The following is a 23284-nucleotide window of genomic DNA, read 5'->3' as shown; positions in this document are numbered from 1 at the left end:
TGGACAAACCCTGCCTCTACTAAAAATACAAACTTAGCCAGATGTGGTGGCACATGCCTGTAATCCCAGCTACTTGGGAAGGCTGAGGCAGGAGACTCACTTGAACCCGGGAGATGGAGGTTACAGTGAGCCAAGATTGTGCCACTGCACTCCAGCCTGGGCAACAAGAGCAAAACTCTGTCTCCAAAAAAAAAAAAAAAAAAAAAAAAAAAGAAGAAGAAGAAACTGTAGAAGATAATTTTTAAAAATACTTTTTCCTACTGTATTAGCCAGAAATGTTTTAGTTGTAATTTGGAGAAATGTAATTGAAAATATCTTCAACAAAGACTGAGGAAGGCTCCTGAGGGAGCCCGGAGTGCTGAAAGAGGAGAAGAGCTATACCTTGATGGAATCGGGATTGCTAGTTTTTCTGTCTCCAGCATGAATGCTTAGGATCAGAAAGATGGGTTCAAATCCCAGCTGTTAAGCCTTAATTTCATTATCAGTAAGGATACATTTAATAGTTCAGTGTTGTATTAAATAAGGAGATTTAAGGCAAGACGTTTAAGAATAGCTCAGATTTTCTAATTCCATTACACTGGACATAAGAGTTTTTTCCCCTAATTACTGACATTCATATAAGCACCTTTAATCCACGTAATTCAGGATACTAGGCTACTAAAGGAGTAGAAATCTTAACGTGTAAGAGCAAACTAAATGAAACAGCAAAAACAGACAAAACACTTTTTAGAAATCCCTAAGTCAAATTAATTAGTTACATCCTGAGAACAACCTAGTTCAGCATTTGCCTTGGCAAAGAAGTTACAAGTCCTGATCCATCCTGTACCAGTGCAATTCAATAGCCATTAACTGAGCCAAGTTATAAAAGACATAATCTCTCCCTTTGAAGTGGTATAGTCTAAGAGAGAGACAAGATAATATTAAAATGCAATGTGGGCTGGGTGTGGTGGCTCACACCTGTAATCCTAGCACTTTGGGAGGCCAAGGCGGGCGGACAGCTTGAGCTCAGGAGTTTGAGACCAGACTGGGCAACATAGTGAGACCTCATATCTACAAAAAAAATTTTAAATTAGGCTTGGAGGTGCACATCTGCAGTTCCTTCTACTTGGGGGGGCTGAGGCAAGAGGATCACTCGAGCCTGGTAGGTCAAGGCTGCACTGAGCTGTGTTCACACCATTGCATTCCAGCCTGGGCAACAGAACAAGACCTTGGCTTAAAACAAACAAACAAAACACAAATTGCAATGTGATTTTTTATGCATACAAGAATGTATTAAGCACTATGGAAACACAGATGAGGAAGTAGTTAAATTGGTGTAAGAGGAAGTTAAGAAGTGTTAAGGAGAGTTACCAAGGAAAGGTGACATTTAAGTCAGGCCTATAAGGAATGGGCAATCACCAGACAGAAGAGAGGACAGAAAAGCACATTTTAGGTAAAGGGAACAATAAGAAAGATACACTCGGCCGGGCGCAGTGGCTCAAGCCTGTAATCCCAGCACTTTGGGAGGCCGAGACGGGCGGATCACGAGGTCAGGAGATCGAGACCATCCTGGCTAACACGGTGAAACCCCGTCTCTACTAAAAATACAAAAAAAAAAAACTAGCCGGGCGAGGTGGCGGGCGCCTGTAGTCCCAGCTACCCCGGAGGCTGAGGTAGGAGAATGGCGTAAACCTGGGAGGCGGAGCTTGCAGTGAGCTGAGATCCGGCCACTGCACTCCAGCCCGGGCAACAGAGCAAGACTCCGTCTCAAAAAAAAAAAAAAAAAAAAAAAAAGAAAGATACACTCGATGCCTAGAGACACTTAGGAAGAGACAGAAAATCCAAACCATCACAAATAATGCTCCAAAGAAAGGGCTCTTCTGAGAAAAAAGGCTGATTTTCTGGAATCCGTGTGAGAGAAACCAACCTGCCATCTTTTGTTGGTAAAATAATTTAAAAAATACAAGAATGATAATGAAAATTAGCTTTATTTATGTAATTTAGAAAAAATGATTGTAGTGTTAGAGTCTGTCAAATGTTTTCACTCTGAACAGTTTACAATAGTATTTATATACAAACATAATAAAATAGGTACATCACATTGCTCTTGCTTCAAAATGTTTTCTCAATTCTGACATGCCTCTATCACTTCAGTTTGTGATTTTTAACAGGGAAGTGCTCTGTTTTGACATAGCGCTTGATTCACACAGTATAACACTGAAGTAGAAGGAGAATCAACAATCATGAACAGAGTTAAAAAATATTTTTCAACCAATATGACTTTATCATTAATCTTCTTTCTATAATAAAATGTTTCATGTTAAAAAAAATACTTGTATTCACCTGATGACCTAAATTTGCTGTACTAAATTTGGCATTTATATAAACCCATAGTTGATCTAAATACAATATAGATATGAACCTATATTAAAACTCATTGATACAAATGTTTGCCACAAATGAAAATGAACACAATTAGTAAGAACAGAGGTAAACGGAAAAATCCATTTGAAAATAGAGATGCCTTATTCTATTTAAAATGAGTAAAACTTCCATTTTCTGAACCCAATATAAACTAAACCAAAAGATGGTGAAAAACCATGATATAGATACCAAATCTCATGTCACACTGTAAGGCTGTAAGTAATTTGTATTATTGTATACTGGATAATCCTAGACCAGGTTTCCTAAATAGTCCTCCAATCATTTTATCTTCTTGGAGAAATTGGAGAAAGTTTAATACAATTACTGAATAAGGCAGAATTTTTTTTTTTTTTTTCAGATGGAGTCTCACTCTGTTGTCCAGGGTGGAGTGCAGTGGTACAATCTCGGCTCACTGCAACCTCTGTCTCCCAGGTTCAAGCGATTCTCCTGCTTCAGCCTCCCGAGTAGCTGGGATTACAGGTGCGCGCCACCACACCTGGCTAATTTTTGTACTTTTAGTAATGTTGGTTTCACCATGTTGGTCAGGCTGGTCTCGAACTCCTGACCTCGTGATCCAACTGCCTTGGCCTCCCAAAGTGCTGGAATTACAGGGGTGAGCTACCATACCTGGCCAAGGCAGAATTTTAAATCAGCAACTGGGATACAATATTAGTGCAGATAATTTACACTAGAGTCGTATTTATATCTGTCACGGTATTAAGTATACCGCATGTGTACGGACTGTTAGAAGAAATCCATTTCATTTTTAAAGCAGTAGATTGTTTAGTAAGTTTAGTTCTTTAGCACTTTCTTAAAATTCCTGGTAAGTTAGCTCCGTTGTCTTTTTAAATAGAAAAAACAAACAAACAAACCAACCCACAAACCCCACGCACACACAAAAAAATGGTAAGTATGCTGTTACTTTGAAGAGTCACAGCTATTTAAGGTAAAACAATCAACTAGACCTCTAAGGGCACTTGTGTCTAAAATGTCCCTTTTGTCCCCAAAGGAAATGATCAAGTATTATATTAAGGTGCTTACTATTCCAAATAATAATAATAATAATAATAATAATAATAATAATAATAATAATAACATCAGAGGAAACTGGTCTTTAATTGGATGCTTGAGTTTTTTCCAGGACTCTTAGTATATTTAGATGTTGGTATCTTGACTTTGACACTTTCCTGATTGCCCTTTATAGCGGCCTCAAGGCGGGCTTTTAGGGCTGGAGAAGAAGCCACTAAACTTTTAAAAACAGATGAATACTGAGGTCCAATCTGCATGAGATTTTGTAGAGCAAAGTCATGTAAATTTCTCATTATGGAAGTTGCTGATCCCAGAGCATTTTCATCCAAAAGGAAGGAAATGAGGATGGGCAAAAGACAGGCCACCAGCTGAGAGCCTAGAAAGTAAACAAATCATATCAGTTCAGGGACTTAAATGTTCCTAACATAAGGCTGCAAATGCCCCTGATCTGTATACATTTTTCCCCACTAGAGAAAACAATTCATCCAATCTCTTCTAAATTCATAATAATATCAATACTTGGGATTAACATAACACCTTTCAATGAACGTGAAATACAGATACAATGTGACTGAATGTTTTGCAATTTAAATAACAGTAAAGTTCTGACTTTTGTAGAGACTGAGTTAGTATGAATGTAGTGCTGACACTTACGATGGTGTTCTTCAGCAACAGTAACCACTGTTTCTAAGACCTTTATGCCTTCTTGGAAGATCTGAAGCTCAGAAGTGTTTTCAGGTTTTCTCTTGTCTATTTCCTGCAGTTTTTCCATGATACAGGATGCTAAAGAGTAAATGTATGGGTAGGAAACAGCTGGATTTGGATACTGAAAGATGGAATGTAGGAGCTGGTAGGTCTTGATTTGTACCTAATTGGGTAAGAGAAAAGAACAGCAAATACTATAAACAAAATTTTAAAAAGTCCCCGACGACTCTTTGCTTTTTAAAGTAGCGAAAGTATTTAAATTTATTTCTAATTTATCTTTAATTTTGAAAGTCCAACGGCCAACAGGTAATCAAACTTCTATGCTAACAGTGGTTGTGATAGTTTGGAATGGGAAAGAAGCATATAGGTAAACAGGGAAGCAAAACTGAGTGGTTAATTTTTCTTCTTTTCTCTAATTCTCCTTTTCTCCCTCATGTCTTTCCCTATAATGTAAAACAAAAACACCACCAAAACCCCTCCTTTAACTATTTTTTTTTGAGACGGACTCTTGCTCCATTGCCCAGGCTGGAGTGCAGTGGTGCGATCTCGGCTCACTGCAACCTCTGCCTCCTGAGTTCAAGCAATTTTCCTGTCTCAGCCTCCCGAGTAGCTGGGACTACAGGCGTTCGCCACCACACCCAGCTAATTTTTTGTATTTTTTGTAGAGAAGGGGTTTCACCTTGTTGGTCAGGCTGGTTTTGAACTCCTGACCTCAACTGATCCACCTGTCTTGGCCTCCCGAAGTGCTGGGATTACAGACATGAGCCGCCACACCCAGCCTCCTCCTTTAACATTTTTATGGGTAGAAAGCAAAACAAAACAAAACAAAACAAAAAAACACCGAAAACAACAAAATACATACAACCTTGAAAGATATTTTGTTGATTTCAGAAAATGTTTTAGACAAAAATGATGTATTTGATGTTCAAATGTCATGGTCTGAGTGTTTCAAGGAACCACGTCTGGACCATATTAATTATGTGTCATCAGGCATCAGAGTCCCAACTTGGAGACTGCTATACAAAGCTGCTGCAGGCAGCAGGCAACAGGACAGAGGATAAAAGGAAATGACTATACATCAAATATATAAATCAACTTTTATTGAGTTAATTGTAATAGTGTTTTAATAATTATTTTTTCTGAGAGAAAATCTGGTTCCTGTATCTTCGGGAATAGATATATGTGTGATCACTATCTATGAACTCACCTAGAGGGACATAAAAAATAGGAGATTACTCAATCAAGTAAATGAAGGGGACATAAAGGAATGGGATAAATTTGTGTGTATTGCTTTTGGAATGGGTCCTATTATTTCACATTCATATTACTGAAGGTATGTGCTGGAGTCTTTTGTTTTGAGACAGTGTCTGGCTGTGTCATCCAGGCTGGGGTGCAGTGGCATGATCATGGCTCACTGCAGCCTCAAGGTCCCAGGCTCGAGTCCAGACTCGATTGATCCTCCTGCCTCAGTCCCCCAGAGCAGCTGGGACTACAGGCCTGCGCCCCCACACCAGGCTAATTTTTGTGTTTTTTTGTAGAGATGCTTTCTCACCATGCTGCCCAGGCTGTTCTCGTACTTCTGGCCTCAAGCAATCTGCCCACCGCATCCTCCCAAAGTGCTGGATGGAATTACAGGCATGAGCCATGAGCCATGAGCCATGAGCCATGAGCCACAGTGCCTGGCCTCCCTTTCTCTCTTTTTTTTTTTTTTTTTTTTGAGACGGAGTCTCGCTTTGTCGCCCGGGCTGGAGTGCAGTGGCCGGATCTCAGCTCACTGCAAGCTCTGCCTCCCGGGTTTATGCCATTCTCCTGCCTCAGCCTCCCGAGTAGCTGGGACTACAGGCACCCGCCACCTCGCCCGGCTAGTTTTTTGTATTTTTTAGTAGAGACAGGGTTTCACCGTGTTAGCCAGGATGGTCTCGATCTCCTGACCTCGTGATCCGCCCGTCTCGGCCTCCCAAAGTGCTGGGATTACAGGCTGGAGCCACCACGCCCGGCCTCTCTCTCTTTTTTTTTAAAAAAATAAAATCCACTACAATATGCTACAAAGTATCTTATAAAAGTCCCTTATAAAGTTCTGGTGCTACAGCAATCTTAAGATTCCTCTATCTTGAATTTAGTTTCTTAACATTTCCTCTTCTGCCACTATCCTCTACCCTTAGGGCTGAAGAACAAGACTTATTTGGCTTTGTCACTCCTGAAATAGAAATTAATCTGAAATCTGAAAATAAAAAATTTGTAGTCTAATATTTCTTATTGGAGCCAACAAAAATCACAAAGAAAATTTTGTAAAAGCCTAGCCATAGTCCTATTACATACATCTTTCCGTTAAAAGACACTTACCATCGGATCTTTTATCTCAAGAGTAGCTTTAAATTTATCAATACAGCGCTTCTGAAGGCATGGGATAGTAGTTACTTCTGGACTGGTAGACAAAATAAACACTGTGATAGCGGTAAGTAGACTGACTTCATCAAGTTCTTGGTGTGTTTCATCGACTAAAGAGAAATGCTCTATTAGAAACAGATCATATTTACTGCTTTATATACCTGTGTGAAGCTGTCTACAGTTTGGTAGTAACAGTTTGATGTACACAACAGATACAGACAATGAATGCTGATTAAGAACCCTGGCAAATGTACATTTTAAGATGTGCATTATAAGTAATTCTAGAGCTAAGAACTACCAAAGTAATTATAATCTTTAAAGGTTAAGGCATCAGTAAATAAATGTATACATTTACTAGGAATATATATTTATTAGTTGTGTGACTTTGGACATCTAACTCCATCTTCAGTTTCCTCATCTGTAAAAATGGGAATAACAACAGTACTCACATTGATAGGGTTATGAAGACTAAATGAGTTAATCCATGTGAAGCATTTAGAATAGTGTGCTACACATGACGCTCAGTATATGCTACTTATCATGTTAATTACTTTTACTGTGAAGCAACACAGAAATGCTTGGACAATTATTTTCTCTTTGTTAAAGTATTTTGATAGTACACATATCAAGTGAAAATACCTTAGCACTTTATACATATGACTTCTCAAGAGTAGAGAAAAACCTGAAAACAGCTGTGTACCACAATCATTTGAAGGAATTTTCTATTAGAAGTAATCTACCTTTATTTTCCAGTCATACTCTCATTAAATAATTTTAATGAACCTGCTGTGGAAAAAAAAATCACTGTTATTCAAAAAGGAAAGGTGTAGCAAATTCAAATATTTAAATTGTTTAAGAATGGGTTGTTACTTATGAAGAAATGACATACATATGTAGTAGTTTTGGTCACATTCGTTCAACGAGTACTTAAGAAACATTGTATGCCAGCCCTCTTTTAGGCACGGAGAATACATCTTATAGAGAAGATACACTATAAACTGAGAAGCAAAGACTTTCAGCTAGTGATAAGGTCTAAGCATATAAAAATATATTAAAAAGCTGGCTCGGTATGGTGGCTCATGCCTGTAATCCCAGCACTTTGGGAGGCTGAGGCGGGTGGATCACTTGAGGTCAGGAATTCGAGACCAGCCTGGTCAACATGGTGACGCCCGGTCTCTACTAAAAATACAAAAATTGGCCAGATGTGGTGGTGCATGACTGTAATCCCAGCTACTTGGGAGGCTGAGGCAGGAGAATCACTTGACACTGGCAAGCAGAGGTTGCAGTGAGCCGAGATTGCACCACTGCACTCCAGCCTGGGCTGCAAAGGGAGACTCCGTCTCAACAGAAAACAAAACAAAACAAAACAAAACAAAACAAAACAAAACAAAACAAAACAAAACAGAAACAAAAAAACACCACACCAGGAGCAGTGGTGTGTGTCTGTACTCGCAGCTACTTGAGACACTGAGGTGGGAGGACTGGTTGAGTCCACCAGGAGTTCGAGGCTGCAGTGCACAATGATTGTGCCTGTGAATAGACACTGCACTCCAGCCTGGGCAACACAGCAAGTCCCTGTCCCTTTAAACAAACAGACAGACAAACAAACAATATTCAAAGTAGCCCAGGACAGTCTATACTGGGTGATCAGAGAAAGCCTTGAGGAGATAATATCAGAGTTGACGATACTCAAGAGGCACAGTAGCAGTGAAAGCAACATTTTATAGATGAATAGGATTTATTTTATAAAAGACATCTGAATGATTTTAAGGTAAAACAAGTACACAGTTAATATTTAACGTTAACATGTAGCACTGCTATAAGCACTTTATATACATTAAATATTTAATCAACATAACAGCAACATGAGGTAGGTACTCATATCCCTTATTTTATGGACGAGAAACAGAAATGTAGTCCTTTGTCCAAGTCACACAACTAGTAAGGCAGAAAGTTTGATTACAGAGAGTGTACTGTTAACTATAATGCTATACTGCTTCCCTTACAGCAAAGTTATTTTTAACCACCTATAGCAACTTGAAACTGCAACAGAGTCAGCTAATTTGTTTAGTAAAAATGTCTTTATTCTCAGCAAGATAAAGTTCTCCTGGGTTCCTTTTACCTTTTCTTCTAAAATCTCTTTATTCCTACTTTTACCTACGATAGATGCATAATTTGCTTAGCATTAGCCTGTGAAAAGCCTGTGTGGTAAGAACTGAGGCCTCTTGCCAATAGCCATATGAATGAGTCATCTTGGAAATGAATCCTCTAGATGCAGCCCTGGCCAACACCTTAACAGGAATTTCATGAGAGAACCTAAGCTAGAACCACATAGCTAAACTGCTCCTAATCCTGGACCCATAGAAACTGTCAGATAATAAGTGTTTGCTCTTTTAAGCCACTAAGTTTTCAGGCAATTTGTTAGGCAGCAAACATTTAACCTGTCATGATCAACTCCTTAATTTCTCTCAGTAGCTAGTCTAAATCCTGTCCTAGCCTAATTCCCTGATACACATCCAAAAACAAAAACAACAACAAAAAATACACAACCCATTTTTTTGTGTGTGTGAGATGAAAGAGGCAAGCTCATCATAACCCTCAACATGAATTATTATTATTATTTGTAGAGACAGTATCTTGCTATGTTGCCCACACTGGTTTGAACTCCTGGCCTCAAGTGGTCCTTTCGCCATGGCCTCCCAAAGTGCTGGGATTACAGGCGTGAGCCACACTGGCCAGCCCTCAACCTAAAAACTTGTAGCTATAATACCATTTTCTATCCTCATCTCCTGTTCTTTCCTCATATTGGCAGAGGTCAATCCTTTTAAATGTGCTGTAAATTTTATTCCTTCTGCCTAGACAGGGATGCTACTTTCCTTTCTAATACTTCTAACTCCAACCACATGTCCACCTCCTTTTTTTGCCCCGTAAGTATGAACTCATGCTTGAATGTCATCTTTAAAAAAAGTTATCCCTTGACCTTACACTTTCCGTTTAGCTATTTCTCTTCTTCCTGTGAAGAGAAGCCTATACCTGATCTTTCCCATTCCTTACACCTCTCATTTGTGCCTCAACACTGTGAGTTCTATCCCCTACACTGTTTGGCCTCTCTACAGTATTTTATAGTGCTGACCACTCCCTTTTTATTAAAAACTGGCTTCTGTAACTACATTATCTTCTGAATCTCCTCTCACCTTGCTTTTGGTCCTCTTCTTGCTCCAGAAACTCAAGTTGGGTGATTTCAACTGTCCCATAGGTTACATTTACAGCTCCCAAATACATATATAGTCCAGAAAGCATCTCTAGCCCAGACTACTTTCTTGAATTCCATACCTCTACCCATCTGTTCCATTTGACTATCCTCTAGGCATTTCAAAATCAACTCACTATCTTGTCCTAAAAACCCTCACTCGGTTATTTCTGTTAATCACATTTGAGTGTTCAAGTCATCCTACCCTTTCAACTCCTAAATCAAACTATCAGTAAGTTCTGTGGAAAACTGCTTAACGTTTTACGTTTCATCATTTTACTCCTCTTTGTCTCTTTGTCCGTACTAACATTATCTTATCTCCTACAGTTTGGCTTTCTTCTTTACACTGCTGCCAAGAGCGAACCTTTAGAAACGCAAATCCAAGCACATTACTTTCCTTCTTAAAACCCTTTCAGCCAGACACAATGGCTCATGCCTGTAATCCCAGCACTCTGGGAGGCTGAGGTGGGTGGATCACGAGGTCAGGAGTTCGAGACCAGCCTGACCAACATGGTGAAACCCTTTCTCTACTACAAATACAAAAAACAAAAATTAGCCAGGCCTGGTGGTGTGCACCTGTAATCCCAGCTACTCAGGAGGCTGAGGCAGGAGAATCGCTTGGACCCAGGAGGCAGAAGTTGCAGTGAGCTGAGATTGTACCATTGCACTCCAGCCTGGGCAACAGGGCGAGACTCCATCTCAAAAACAACAACGAAAAACCATTTCATGATTCCACATGCCTATTAAAGGCAGTCCAAATCATGCCAAACCCTCCATAATCTGGCCCCATGTACCATCCAACTTATTTCCCTACTAATTGCCATTTACCACTCTTACATACTCTTCCACCCAAATCCATACCCCCTCACTGTTCTACTTGCCTTCCCTTAGCTATTTAATTCTCCAAGTTTTTGGTCAAACTGTTGTGCTTAGAATCCATTTCTTTCTTTTTTTTTTTCTTTTTTTTGAGACAGGTTTGCTCTGTCACCAAGGCTGGAGTGCAGAGGTGCGATCTTGGCTCACACTGCAATCTCCACCTCCCAGGTTCAAGTGATTCCTAGAATCCATTTCTATGATGTCCATGTGGAGAAAACTTTCTAATCCTTTAAGACGTTGACTCTTCTGAGAAGCTTTAATGGTGGATCCAGAGATGCACCACTGACATCCCCTTCAAGGGAAAATGTGCTGCCCAGCTGTGGGAAGCGTGATCAAGGGTCAGCTCCTTCCAGGTCAGCCTCAGCTAGAGATAGCTATCTTACCTGAGATCAAATCCATCCTGGAACTGCCCACATTTGAAGGCCAGGCCATTTCTGTCATATGTTCAGACACTCTGATGGGCAATCTGGCTCCAGAGTTCCTCAGACGGATTTACTGAGATTTGTTGGGAAACTGTCACAGTTTGACTTCTTTTGCCCAATATTGCCTTCCCCTTTTCCCCTCACAGATGTTGTTTCTTAATAAACTTCTTGCTCCCCAAACTCCCACTCAGTGACTACTTTTAGAGAATCCTACTTGTGACACTGCCTGATTTCACTTAATCAGTACCAATTACTCCCATTTAAAAAAAAAACAAACCAGTTATAATTTTTTTTTTAATGTACTAGAAATGCAGTGATAATTAAGACATGACTATTGCCTTTGGGAAATTCTTAAGGTAATAATCACACCCAACAGCAATTTATAGGAGCCAGACTCCACTATATTCCCAACTTTGCGCAAAGTGGGTGGTCAATAAATGCTGATTTCAATTGAAAACATTTTATACGTAAAATGAAATATGGCAAACTGTGACATTTATAAACAAAACTGGGAAGGCAGGGAAAATGTATAATGTGTGTAAAGACTTTTTATAATCACTACAACATACTATTGAAAATAAAAGTCTCACAAAAATAAGAAAAAAGAGAAATTTTTTTTTTTTTTTTTTGAGACAGAGTCTCGCTTTGTCCCCCAGGCTGGAGTGCAGTGGTACGACCTTGGCTCACTGCAACCTCTGCCTCCTGGGTTCAAGCGATTCTCCTGCCTCAGCCTCCGGGGTAGCTAGTATTACAGGTGTGAGCTACCACACCCGGTGATAAACAAGTTTTAACAGATGCTGAAAATAATACTGGCTATCATTTATTGATATATGCCAGGTAATAAGTGAGATGCTTTTCACATATTAAGTTACTGCTCTAACAATTTCTTGCAACATAATATCCCTATTTATTAATAAGAAAACTAAGGTGCAGAAAAACTGAATAACTTGACTAGTCACTTAGTAAATGCTGGCATGGTGGACCAGATTGGTCTTTTTGTATGGCTTATGTACTTTTCAGTATACTGTGTGTATTAAAAACTTCCGTTGGCTAGACATGGATCATACTCCATTATTTTTTTTTACTAAACACACTATTACATCTGAAGGTCTTTCACTGTCAACGTGTAGGTTGCCTGTCATTTAACAGCATTAAGGGTTAAAGATGCTAAAATCGGAACACAGCTTTTTAATTTATTTTTTTGAGACAAGAGTCTTGTTCTGTCACCCAGGCTGGAGTGCAGTGGCATGATCTTGGCTCACTACAAGCTCTGCCTCCTAGGTTTAAGCAATTCTCCTACCTCCTGCCTCAGCCTTCTGAGAGCTGGGACCACAGGTGTGCACTAGCACACATGGCTAATTTTTGTATTTTCAGTAGAGATGGGGTTTCTCCATGTTGGCCAGGCTGGCCTTGAACTCCTGACCTCAAGTGATCCACCAGCCTTGGCCTCCCAAAGTGCTGGGATTACAGACGTGAGCCACCGCGCCTGGCCCCAGAACACAGCTTTCTTTTTCTTTTTCTTTTTTTGAGGCACTCTGTTGCCCAGGCTGGAGTGCAGTAGCATGATCTTGGCTCCCTGCAACCTCCAGCTCCAGGGTTCAAGCAATTCTTCTGTCTCAGCCGAGTAGCTGAGACAGCACTGGGTAGCTGGGATTATAGGCGTGTGCCACCAGACCCAGCTGGTTTTTGTATTTTTAGAAGAGATGGGGTTTCACCATGTTGCCCAGCTAGTCCTGAACTCCTGACCTCAGGTGATACACCTGCCTTGGCCTCCCAAAGTGCTGGGATTACAGGTGTGAGCCATTGCGCCCGGCCAATTTTCTATCTACTTATATGTATTCTCTAAACACATAGTATTGAATATGGTCTCCTCTAGGTGATATGGCCAAATATGATCAAGTAAAATATCCTCAAAAAACTCTTTTTCTCACTTTTTAAAACAAACTGAACTGATTCCAAATAGCCTCAATTACCTGGATCCCAACAGTCAAGAACTGTTGTTAAAGCACTTCGGAGCAGGTCAGTCCAAGCAGTATGGCTCTTTTCTGCGCGGGCCATGGGAGAAGATAATATTCCTTTTAGAGCCTGTAGGGAAGCTGCAACTGTCGAAGATAACTGGCCCCCAGGTAACTTCACAGCAGTCTCTCTGAGGACCCCAATTGTGAGGTACAGTACAGTAGGTAGAATTGAGATGCTTCCTGTAAGATAAATTTTTTAAAAACACACTGCATTTCAACCTATATATATATGGTTCCTAAACACAAATCATCAAGGAGTAAGACAATATCAGATTTTTAGTTTTTAAAAGATGATTTCTAATAAAGAATTGTAACTGTTAAGATAATGTAAGTAGCTTTATTAAAATTTTTAAGGATGGATTAAATCTTGATGGTTATAACTGGAGATGATGTTTAAATTGTATGAGTATCATTATGATTTTGCTGTTTTTATTTTATTTGGCAGTTGATAAATGAACTTATTTTTATTTATCTTTTATTGTGGTAAAATATATACAACATAAAGTTTACCATTTTAACCATTTTTAGTGTATAATCTAGTGGCATTAAGTACATTCACAATGTTGCCTGGGCAACACAGTGAGACTTCATCTCTACAAAAAAAAAAAAAAAAAATAGCTGGGATGGTGGTGTGCGCCTTAGGAGGCTGAGGTGGGAGGACTGCTTGAGTCCAGGGGGTTGAGGCTGCAGTGAGCTGAGACTGTACCACTGAACTCCAGCCTGGACATAGAGTGAGACCTTGTCTAAAAAAAAACCAACCAACAAAAAAATAACACCTTTAGTGGCTGAGTGCGGTGGCTCACGCCTGTAATCTCAGCACTTTGGGAGGCCAAGGCGGGTGGATCATGAGGTCAGGAGTTCGAGAGCAGCCTGGCCAATATGGTGAAACTCTATCACTACTAAAAATACAAAAATTAGCCAGGTGTGGTGGTGCACGCCTGTAGTCCCAGACACTCGGGAGGCTGAAGCAGAAGAGCTGCTTGAACCTGGGAGGCAGAGGTTGCAGTGAGCCGAGATCATGCCACTGCACTCCAACCTGAGTGACACAGCCAGACTCCATTTCAAAAAACAAACAAAAAATGAAAAAACACCTTTAGCAGAAATATGTTTACCAATTAAGAAGTATCTGCTAAGTACTAAATACCTATAATCTGCTAGATTTCACAGAATATACAATTTTAATTGGAAACAAAACATTTCCCTTTTTTTTTTTTTTTTTTTTTTTGAGACAGAGTCTCACTCTGTCGCCCAGGCTGGAGTGCAGTGGCCGGATCTCAGCTCACTACAAGCTCCGCCTCCAGGGTTCTCGTCATTCTCTTGCCTCAGCCTCCTGAGTAGATGGGACTCCAGAGGCACCCGCCACCACACCTGGGTAATTTTTTGTATTTTTAATAGAGATGGGGTTTCACCATGTTAGCCAAGATGGTCTCGATCTCCTGACCTCGTGATCCACCCGCCTCAGCCTGGCATTAAAGGCATGAGCCACCGCACCCGGCCGACATTTCTCTTTTATATGTAATATTCAATTACATATAATGCCTTTGTAGGACAGATAAAAGCTACAGACCTACATATGGAAATAACACATGCATATACATGAAAAAACAAAACTCAGATGAGCTAGAGTTTTTAGAGAAGCCTTTATACATGAGGTAGGCCTGCAGTTGAACCATGAAGAAAGAAAAAATTTTAAAAGCAGATAAGGGTCATTTCAGATCAAGTAACGACATGGTAGTACAGAACAAGGATGAACAAGAAGCCTCTTGGGTTTAGGATTTGCAAAGAAGGAATTGAAAAAAGCTAACAACTTAGCAGAGCTACACAGAGAGCCTTAAATGCCATGTTAAAGAGTATGAACTTGCTGGGCATAGTGGCTCACACCTGTAGTCCCAGCACTTTGGGATGCCAAGGAGGGAGGATCACTTGAGGCCAGGAGTTCAAGACCAGCCTGGGCAACACAGCGAGACCCCATCTCTACAAAAAATTAAAAAAAAAAAAAAATTAGCCAAGTATGGTGGCACAGGCCTGAGTCCTAACTACCCAGTAGGCAAAGGTAGGAGGATTGCTTAAGCCCAGGAGTTTAAGGTTACAGTGAACTATTATTGTTCCACTGTATTCTGGCCTGGGTGACAGAGAAAGTACCTGTGTCAAACAACAACAACAAAAAGAGTATGGAGTCAATTCCAAACAGAACCAGATACAATGACAAACTTCTGCCATCACTGACGCAGGAAAAGTCTGTTAGAAATTGTATACCGGGCCGGGCGCGGTGGCTCAAGCCTGTAATCCCAGCACTTTGGGAGGCCGAGACGGGCGGATCACGGGGTCAGGAGATCGAGACCATCCTGGCTAACACGGTGAAACCCCGTCTCTACTAAAAAATACAAAAAACTAGCCGGGCGAGGCGGCGGCGCCTGTAGTCCCAGCTACCTGGGAGGCTGAGGCAGGAGAATGGCGTGAACCCGGGAGGCGGAGCTTGCAGTGAGCTGAGATCCGGCCACAGCACTCCAGCCTGGGTGACAGAGCGAGACTCCGTCTCAAAAAAAAAAAAAAAAAAAAAAAAAAAATCGTATACCAAAACATGCCCAAGCACTAATAATTGCCACTGACTGAAGTACTGTCAATCACAGAAGAGCATATCTATTTATAATACTTGCTATCTCTATATTTTCATTCTCTTTTTTTTTTCAGACATAATTTCACTCTTGTTGCCCAGGCTGCAGTGCAATGGCATGATCCTGGCTCACTGCAACCTCCGACTCCCTGGTTCAAGTGATTCTCCTGCCTTAGCCTCTTGAGTAGCTGGGATTATAGGCATGTGCCAAAACGTCTGGCTAATTTTGTATTTTCAGTAGAGACGGGGTTTCACCACATTGGTCAGGCTGGTCTCGAACTCCTGACCTCAGGTGATCCACCCACCTTGGCCTTCCAAAGTGCTGGGATTACAGGCGTGAGCCACTGTGCCTGGTCCTGTATATTTTTACTTTTAGTAAAACAATTTATTCAAATGTAATCCTAATCTTAGAGGATTAAAGACAATACTGAAATGTTTGGGTCGGCATTCATTTAAAAAGAGAAAGATTAGCAACTAGACTCCATTACCTATTAAAACCATTTCTCTTCTAGGTCAAGTCAAGCAATCACATACCACAGCATACCTTCAGGAGAGCACACTGCAGGAAGTTCGGAAAGGATAACCAACGCAGCTGAAACCAATCTACTTCCATTTTCTGATAACATCTGTGGCTTCCTAGCTTTTACTCCTGGGCTACCTGTCAATTTAGGATTTAATTCTGGGAGCTGTCTAACTAGAATGCATACACACAATTCTAGTGTTGCAAAGACCAAAGACTTCCCAGGCACAAGTCCTCCAGTGTCCTTTCCCTCTCCAAACTCCGGCAGAGTTTCCTTTTCAGCAGCCCCATCATCAACTAAAAGACAGAAAGAATAGTGTTTAATAAATACTTTGTGCTTGCTTTGCTTCTGGTAGATGGCAATTTAGTTAAATCCTATTACAGGAAATACATTTATTTTATTTTTTTGAGACCGAGTCTCACTCTGTCACCCAAGCTGGAGTGCAATGGCATGATCTCGGCTCACTGCAACCTCTGCCTTCCAGTTTCAAGCGATTCTCCTGCCTCAGCCTCCCAAGTAGCTGGGATTACAGGCATGCACCACCATGCCCGGCTAATTTTTGTATTTTTAGTAGAGATGAGGTTTCACCATGTTGGTCAGGCTGGTCTCAAACTCCTGACCTCAAGCTATCTGCCCGCCTCGGCCATCCAAAGTGCCAGGATTACAGGTGTGAGCCACCGCGCCTGGCTCGGAAATACATTTAATGACTAAATTTTGGGTGTTAAAGACTAAGAGAGAAAGAAGTTATGAAGGGAAAAGTAATCATCTTTATTATGACTTCCTATTGCAATTGGTCAAAAGAAGTCTTTTTAATCCTGTCAGTCTTATAATATTGCCTGGTTAACTCCTTCTTGCTGTACACCTGACAGCTAGAGCTCCAGAAATTACCATGTGATCTTAGGTATCGATGGTGGCTGGACAGGAAGAAAGTCACGTCCTTAAGGTCTTTAAGAAGGTGCCATATCAGCCCTAGACTCCCTATCTCTGGCCATGTATTTACATGAGCAAATAAATCTTTGGGGTTTAAATCCACTGTTATATTGGGTTTTCTATAATATGTAGGCAACTATAGTCTTTAGTGGTAAACTCTCCAATACCATATTAGACTTGTAAATGAGCAATCTGCAAACATAAGTTCTTTCCATGCACACTGGTAAACACAGCTAAAGCAAGTACTCTAGTAGTGTAAGGGATTTATTTCTTTCAGGTTTTGTTAAAATTCTCATTTCACCCAGAGAATAGTAGTTTAACTACTGACGATATCTAAACTAACATGCAGAGGTGAATGAGAGGATTTAAAACCATGCCAAGCTGGGCATGATGGCTCATGCCGGTAATCCCAGCACTCTGGAAGGCCAAGGTGAGTGGATTGCCTGAGTCCAGGAGTTCGAGAGACAAGGCTGGGCAACATATCCTGTATCTTCTAAAAAACACAAAAAAATTAGCCAGGCACGGTGGCATGCGCCTATACTCCTAGCTACTCAGGAGGTTAAGGTGGGAGAATCACCTGAGCCTGGGAGGTCGAGGCTGCAGTGAGCCGAGATCATGCCACTGCACTCCAGTTTGGGCAATTGGAGTGAGACCTTGTCTCACTAAATAAATAAACAAATAAATAAAGCCATGCTTAAAGACTCTACTTTCAGGGATCATTTCTATAGTTTATTACTAGGGAAGTTTCTCTGAATGTGTAGAGCACAAAAAGTAAAACAAGGCCATGCCTAGACATGTTTTATTTGTACTACACACAAAAGATGATCAAAACTATAAAGATATATTAAACAATATTTACAAAAGAATGATCCTATTTGATCAACTCAGCATTAAAGGTTAACATTTACCTTCTGCACTTCGTCTTTTTTCCTTCACATGTTCTTGAGCAGCACAGATAATCTGCCTTACCACTTCAAGTGAAGCCAACTGAATGGAAGGTGATTCTCTGGTTAAAATTACTCGATGTAGAACATTCAGTAATTCTATACCCAAGTCCTATCATAGAAATCATGTAGAGGACACTGTATTAGAAATTATACATTTCTTTTGTAAAAAATACCAATGCTAAACGCCATGACAAAATTCAGAAAAAGAGAATGTAACAAACTGCTTTAGTGCAATAAAGTTAAGTAACACTTGCTCCATTTTATATCAATGTCAGAGGCCGGGCACAGTGGCTCATGCCTGCAATCCCAGCACTTTGGGAGGCCAAGGTGGGTGGATTACTTGAGGCCAGGAGTTCGAGATCAAGCCTGGCCAACATGGTGAAACCCTGTCTCAACCTGATTAATGCTTTAAACCTAATAATAGTATTAAACACTTAAATAATAGTCTATGCAGAGGAAATTATACTACTCACTTATCTCAACATCCAAGAGTCAATAACAAAAGAAATATACTAGATAAAACATGATATCAAAAGTATCTGCCCAATGCATACTTGCCCTTGAGAAAAGCAGTCAAAGGGAAGTACAATACTTCGTACAGGAACCCTTTTCCCAGGGCCACACCCAAGTCAGATATTAGTGCCTGACTCCATCTAAAGATTAGCCAGCAATCTCTTAAAAAGACCTGGAGGGAGAACTCAGCCAACAGGAATACTTTGTAATGGACAGTAACTACATGAACCCATTAGATTCTCCCTTGGGGAATGGAATATAAGATACAGGTATATACACAAAGAGCAGGCTATGCAGAAGCAAAAAGACACAAAGAATAAATGCCACATGTAATTAGTGGCTACTGTCCTGGAGAATGTAATATAGAACCCTCCCATCATTGCAGAAAGAAGCAGAGACAGAAAAGTGGCAGAGTCAGAGGCATGATTGTTTCTGGGTCAACATATACGCTTATGGCATTCTGGTTCCAAGGCCTAGCTGTGTGGCCATATGGTTTTAAAAAAAATTTCTCTGTGTTTACTCTCTGTTAACTATAGAAACCTGAACATGTTTCTCTTCCTTAAAGTCTACAGAAGCCTTACAAAAAAAACCCCAGATAAATCACCTGATCACTGCCAATTTTTGATCTGGGCCAAGGTACATCTAGAAGTGCTTGCAATGCATGTAAACAAGCAGTTATGCTTTCCATGGTTGCATCTGAACGCAAGGAACATAGAAATTCCACGCTGATTCCTGTGGAAAGCCAAAAAAGAGGAGGAGGCTTCTTTCAAATTATTAGTTTATGAAATTAAGTAATTAATCTTATATTTTGGTAAGATATATAAACAAACAGTAAAAAGGTAATACAAATAAATGACAATGAATTTAAGACTAAACAACTAAATGACAAGACAAGTCACTTAATAGTTTGTTTCTATCTACACGTACAAAAAGAATAATCTATGCCGGGCGTGGTGGCTCACGCCTGTAATCCTAAACCCTTTGGGAGGCGGAGTCAGGCGGATCACCCGAGGTTGGGAGTTTCAGACCAGCCTAACATGGAGAAATCCCATCTCGACTAAAAATACAAAATTAGCTGGACATGGTAGCACATGCCTGTAATCCCAGCTATTCGGGAGGCTGAGGCAGGAGAATCGCTTGAACCCAGGAGGCAGAGGTTGTGGTGAGCTGAGATCGCTCCATTGCACTCTGGCCTGGGCAACAAGAGCAAAAACTCTTGTCTCAAAAAAAAAAAAAAAAAAACACCAAAAAACTAAACTAGGCCTGTGCACTAGTTGCTTAGTTGCTATGAAACAGTTCAAAGCTACAAAAATTACAATAAAATTGCACCAGAAAACATATGGAATTTTACAACTTTACTTGGGCTAAAATTTATTGGGTGATCATCACGTATCAGTCACTGTGCTTTGACATACATCTTTTTATTAAATTATCATAACAGTTGACAAAGCAGGCACTATTATTGACATTAATTCTGAGATAAATGAGCAGAGAGTTTAAGTAATTTATTTATATTTTTATTTTTAATTTACAATAATTGTGAGCTTGAGTTGAAATTGTGCCAATGCACTCCAGCCTGGGCAAAAGAGCGAAACTCTATATCAAAAGAAAAAAAAAAACCCGAGGGTTGTAAACTTCTATAAGTGATTTAACTGACCTAAAATCAGATGGAATCTATCAGTATAGACATCCTCAGGGGACTTTATGGTAGCCCCAGAAGATGAACCCTGACACATGGAAGTTGGTGTTACAGGCCTGGAGAGATCAGATGCTCCTTCATCTGGGTCAGCAACAACAAAGCCTGTGCTTGTAAGCCACAATGCCGTAGCATGGAGGATAAGTGCCCAGGAGTTGTAATACTGCAATTTTGCATTTTCACTAGTCTCTGCTGTGTAGAAAGCACCACCTAAAGCAAACAGTTTCAGGAGAAATAAGAGATTAGCTTCCAATGTATTTTCTCTTTTTTCTGTTACAAGATATAGACCATTTCCATCACTCTGAAAGTTCCCTCGTACCCTTTTTCAGTCAGTTCCCTATACCCTAAGGCAACTACTTTCTAGTTTTTATCAGCACAGATTAGTTTTGCCTACTCTTCAACTTCATATAAATAGAATCACATATTCACATGTACTTATTTGTGAGTAATTATTTTGTTAATAAAATAACCTAACAACATTTTTAGAGATTCATTCATGCAGCTGTGTTATCAGTATTCTGTTATCAACGTTCTTATTTTTACTGGGAGTACAACTGATAGGTCATAGGGCTCATCTACTTTTAACTTCATAAAAAGTTTTCAGCCTAATTTGTAACTTTTTATAATTTAATCATAAACATTTAAAAACAAAATATGTATATATGTGTGATTAAAATAAATACCAATACCCATTTACCCACTTCCAAGATGAACATTAACATTTTCCCCGATTTTCTTTTTAAATCTCTCTTAATTTTTTTCTTTTTTTTCAGATGGAATCTCACTCTGTCGCCCAGGCTGGAGTGCAGTGGCGTGATCTCGGCTCACTGTAACCTCCAACTTCTGGGTTCAAGCGATTCTCCTGCCTCAGCCTCCTGAATAGCTAAGACCACAGGTGTGCACTACCACGCCTGGCTAATTTTTTGTATTTTAGTAGAGATGGGGTTTCACCATGTTGCCCAGGTTGGTCTTGAACTCCTGGGCTCAGGCAATCCGCCCACCTTGGCCTCCCAAAGTGTTGGGATTACAGGTATGAGCCACCGTGCCTGGCCAATTTTTTCCTTAAAAAACTTAAAACTATTATGCCACTAATTCTTGCCCCTCCTTCCATGACTACTTTCCTCAAGCCAGTAAGAATGACTCCTAGATATGGTCTTATACTTTCACAATAATACATGTATTCATTAAAAACATATGCTATTTTTTTGTGTGTTTAAAAGTTTACTTAAAAGGCATCATACTGTACGTATCCTTTTTTTTTTTTTTTTTGGAGATGGGGTTTCACTATGTTGCCCAGGTTGGCCCTGAACTCCTGAGCTCAAGTGACCCTTCCACTTCAGCCTCCTGAGTAGCTGAGACTACCAGCATGTACTACCATGCCTGGCTTACATGCATCCTTCATTTTTTTGTCCAGGCACGGTGGCTCATGCCTGTAATCCCAGCACTGTGGGAGGCTGAGGTGGGCAGATCGCCTGAGGTCAGGAGCTCAAGACCAGCCTGGCTAACATGTAGAAACCCTGTCTCTACTAAAAATACAAAAATTAGCTGGGCGTGGTAGTGCACACCTGTAGTCCTAGCTACTTGGGAGGCTGAGGCAAGAGAATCGCTTGAACCCAGGAGGTGGAGGTTGCAGTGAGCTGAGATCAAGCCACTGACCTGCAGACTGGGTCACAGAGCAAGACTCTGCCTCAAAAATAAATAAATAAATAAATAAATAAATAAATAAATAAATATTTTTTCACTTAACATTATGTTTTTAAGATTTACTTACAGTTGCTACATGTCTGTCATTCATTTTTCTGTTGTGTAAGTAAATCAGCTTATTTTCACTTTGTTTCAATTTTAATGCTACTGAAAAGTACAACAAACACTCCACATATCTTTTTGTATATAATTCCAACGAAAATTCTAATAGAACTAGGGTGTGCACCACAGTGCCATAGTGTATACCATAGTCCCAGCTGCTTAGGAGGGTGAGATGGGAGGATCACTTGAGCCCAGCTGTAGTGCACTATAATTGCTCCTGTGAACAGTCATTATACTCCAGCCTGGGCAACCCAGCAAGACCCTGTCTCTAAAAACACACAAACAAACCAAATACACACACACACAAAACTAGTAGAACTTTAGACTCTTCCTAAAATTCATTTCAAAAAGTAAAAATACAATGATAGCTAAGACATTTTGGAATAACATGAAGAAGATTAAGAGTGGCTACAAAGTAACCAACCCATAAAATGCAGTATTAGTAACTGACTAAAAATAAGAACCCCATCCCTATTCCACACACACAAAATAAATTCCAGTTCTACCAAAGTTCAAAATGTAAAAGGCAAAACTGTAAAGCTTATATGTCTTTATGATCTTAAGTTTAAAAATGTATGTGGTAACACAAAAACACAAACCATAAATGACTGATTACATTCCTTAATTTTTTTTTTTTTTTTTAAAGAGAGGGACTTGCGGCTGGGCGCGGTGGCTCAAGCCTGTAATCCCAGCACTTTGGGAGGCCGAGACGGGTGGATCACGAGGTCAGGAGATCGAGACCATCCTGGCTAACACGGTGAAACCCCGTCTCTACTAAAAATACAAAAAACTAGCCGGGCGAGATGGCGGGCGCCTGTAGTCCCAGCTACTCGGGAGGCTGAGGCAGGAGAATGGCGTGAACCCGGGAGGCGGAGCTTGTAGTGAGCCGATATCGGGCCACTGCACTCCAGCCTGGGCGACAGAGCGAGACTCCGTCTCAAAAAAAAAAAAAAAAAAAAAAGAGGGACTTGCTCTGTCACCCAGGCTGGAGTGCAGTGGCACAATCATAGCTTCCTGCAGCCTCCAACTCCTGGGCTCATGGGATCTTCCCACATCAGCCTTCTGAGTAGCTGGGACTATAGGTGTACTACATCAACTGAACTTCCATTAGTTTAAAAAAGGTAAAAGAAAAGGACAAGTTACAGACTGAGAGAAAATACTTATAA

The 23284-nt window shown here is 40.4% G+C and overlaps 1 protein-coding gene and 1 pseudogene across 14 annotated transcripts in view; one reads left to right on the top strand and one right to left on the bottom strand.

The window, feature by feature from the left end:
- Positions 1–1948: 1948 nt before the first annotated feature.
- HEATR5A (HEAT repeat containing 5A) overlaps positions 1949–23284 on the bottom strand; it is a 124290-nt gene continuing 102954 nt past the window's right edge. For 6 of the 14 annotated variants that reach the window (XM_023227345.2, XM_023227344.2, XM_023227340.3 and 3 more), the window contains exons 29-36: positions 20274–20522; positions 19221–19348; positions 18065–18212; positions 16250–16522; positions 13047–13271; positions 6481–6635; positions 4087–4300; positions 3501–3808 (exon numbers count right to left, since the gene is read on the bottom strand). In XM_023227345.2, coding sequence (XP_023083113.1) covers positions 3501–3808; positions 4087–4300; positions 6481–6635; positions 13047–13271; positions 16250–16522; positions 18065–18212; positions 19221–19348; positions 20274–20522 — 1700 coding nt within the window. Of the gene's footprint in view, positions 3809–4085; positions 4301–6480; positions 7312–10710; positions 11147–13046; positions 13272–16249; positions 16523–18064; positions 18213–19220; positions 19349–20273; positions 20523–23284 lie in introns of those variants that run through there. The other 8 variants (XM_023227339.2, XM_023227346.2, XM_023227347.2 and 5 more) reach the window with 7 other exon arrangements.
- LOC111552961 lies at positions 17854–17929 on the top strand (annotated as a pseudogene).

Source organism: Piliocolobus tephrosceles, chromosome 6 (assembly GCF_002776525.5).
Source record: "Piliocolobus tephrosceles isolate RC106 chromosome 6, ASM277652v3, whole genome shotgun sequence".
NCBI classification, from domain to species: domain Eukaryota; kingdom Metazoa; phylum Chordata; class Mammalia; order Primates; family Cercopithecidae; genus Piliocolobus; species Piliocolobus tephrosceles.
The sequence above is the reverse complement of the archived record's forward strand: the minus strand, read 5'-3'. Positions and strand labels throughout refer to the sequence as shown.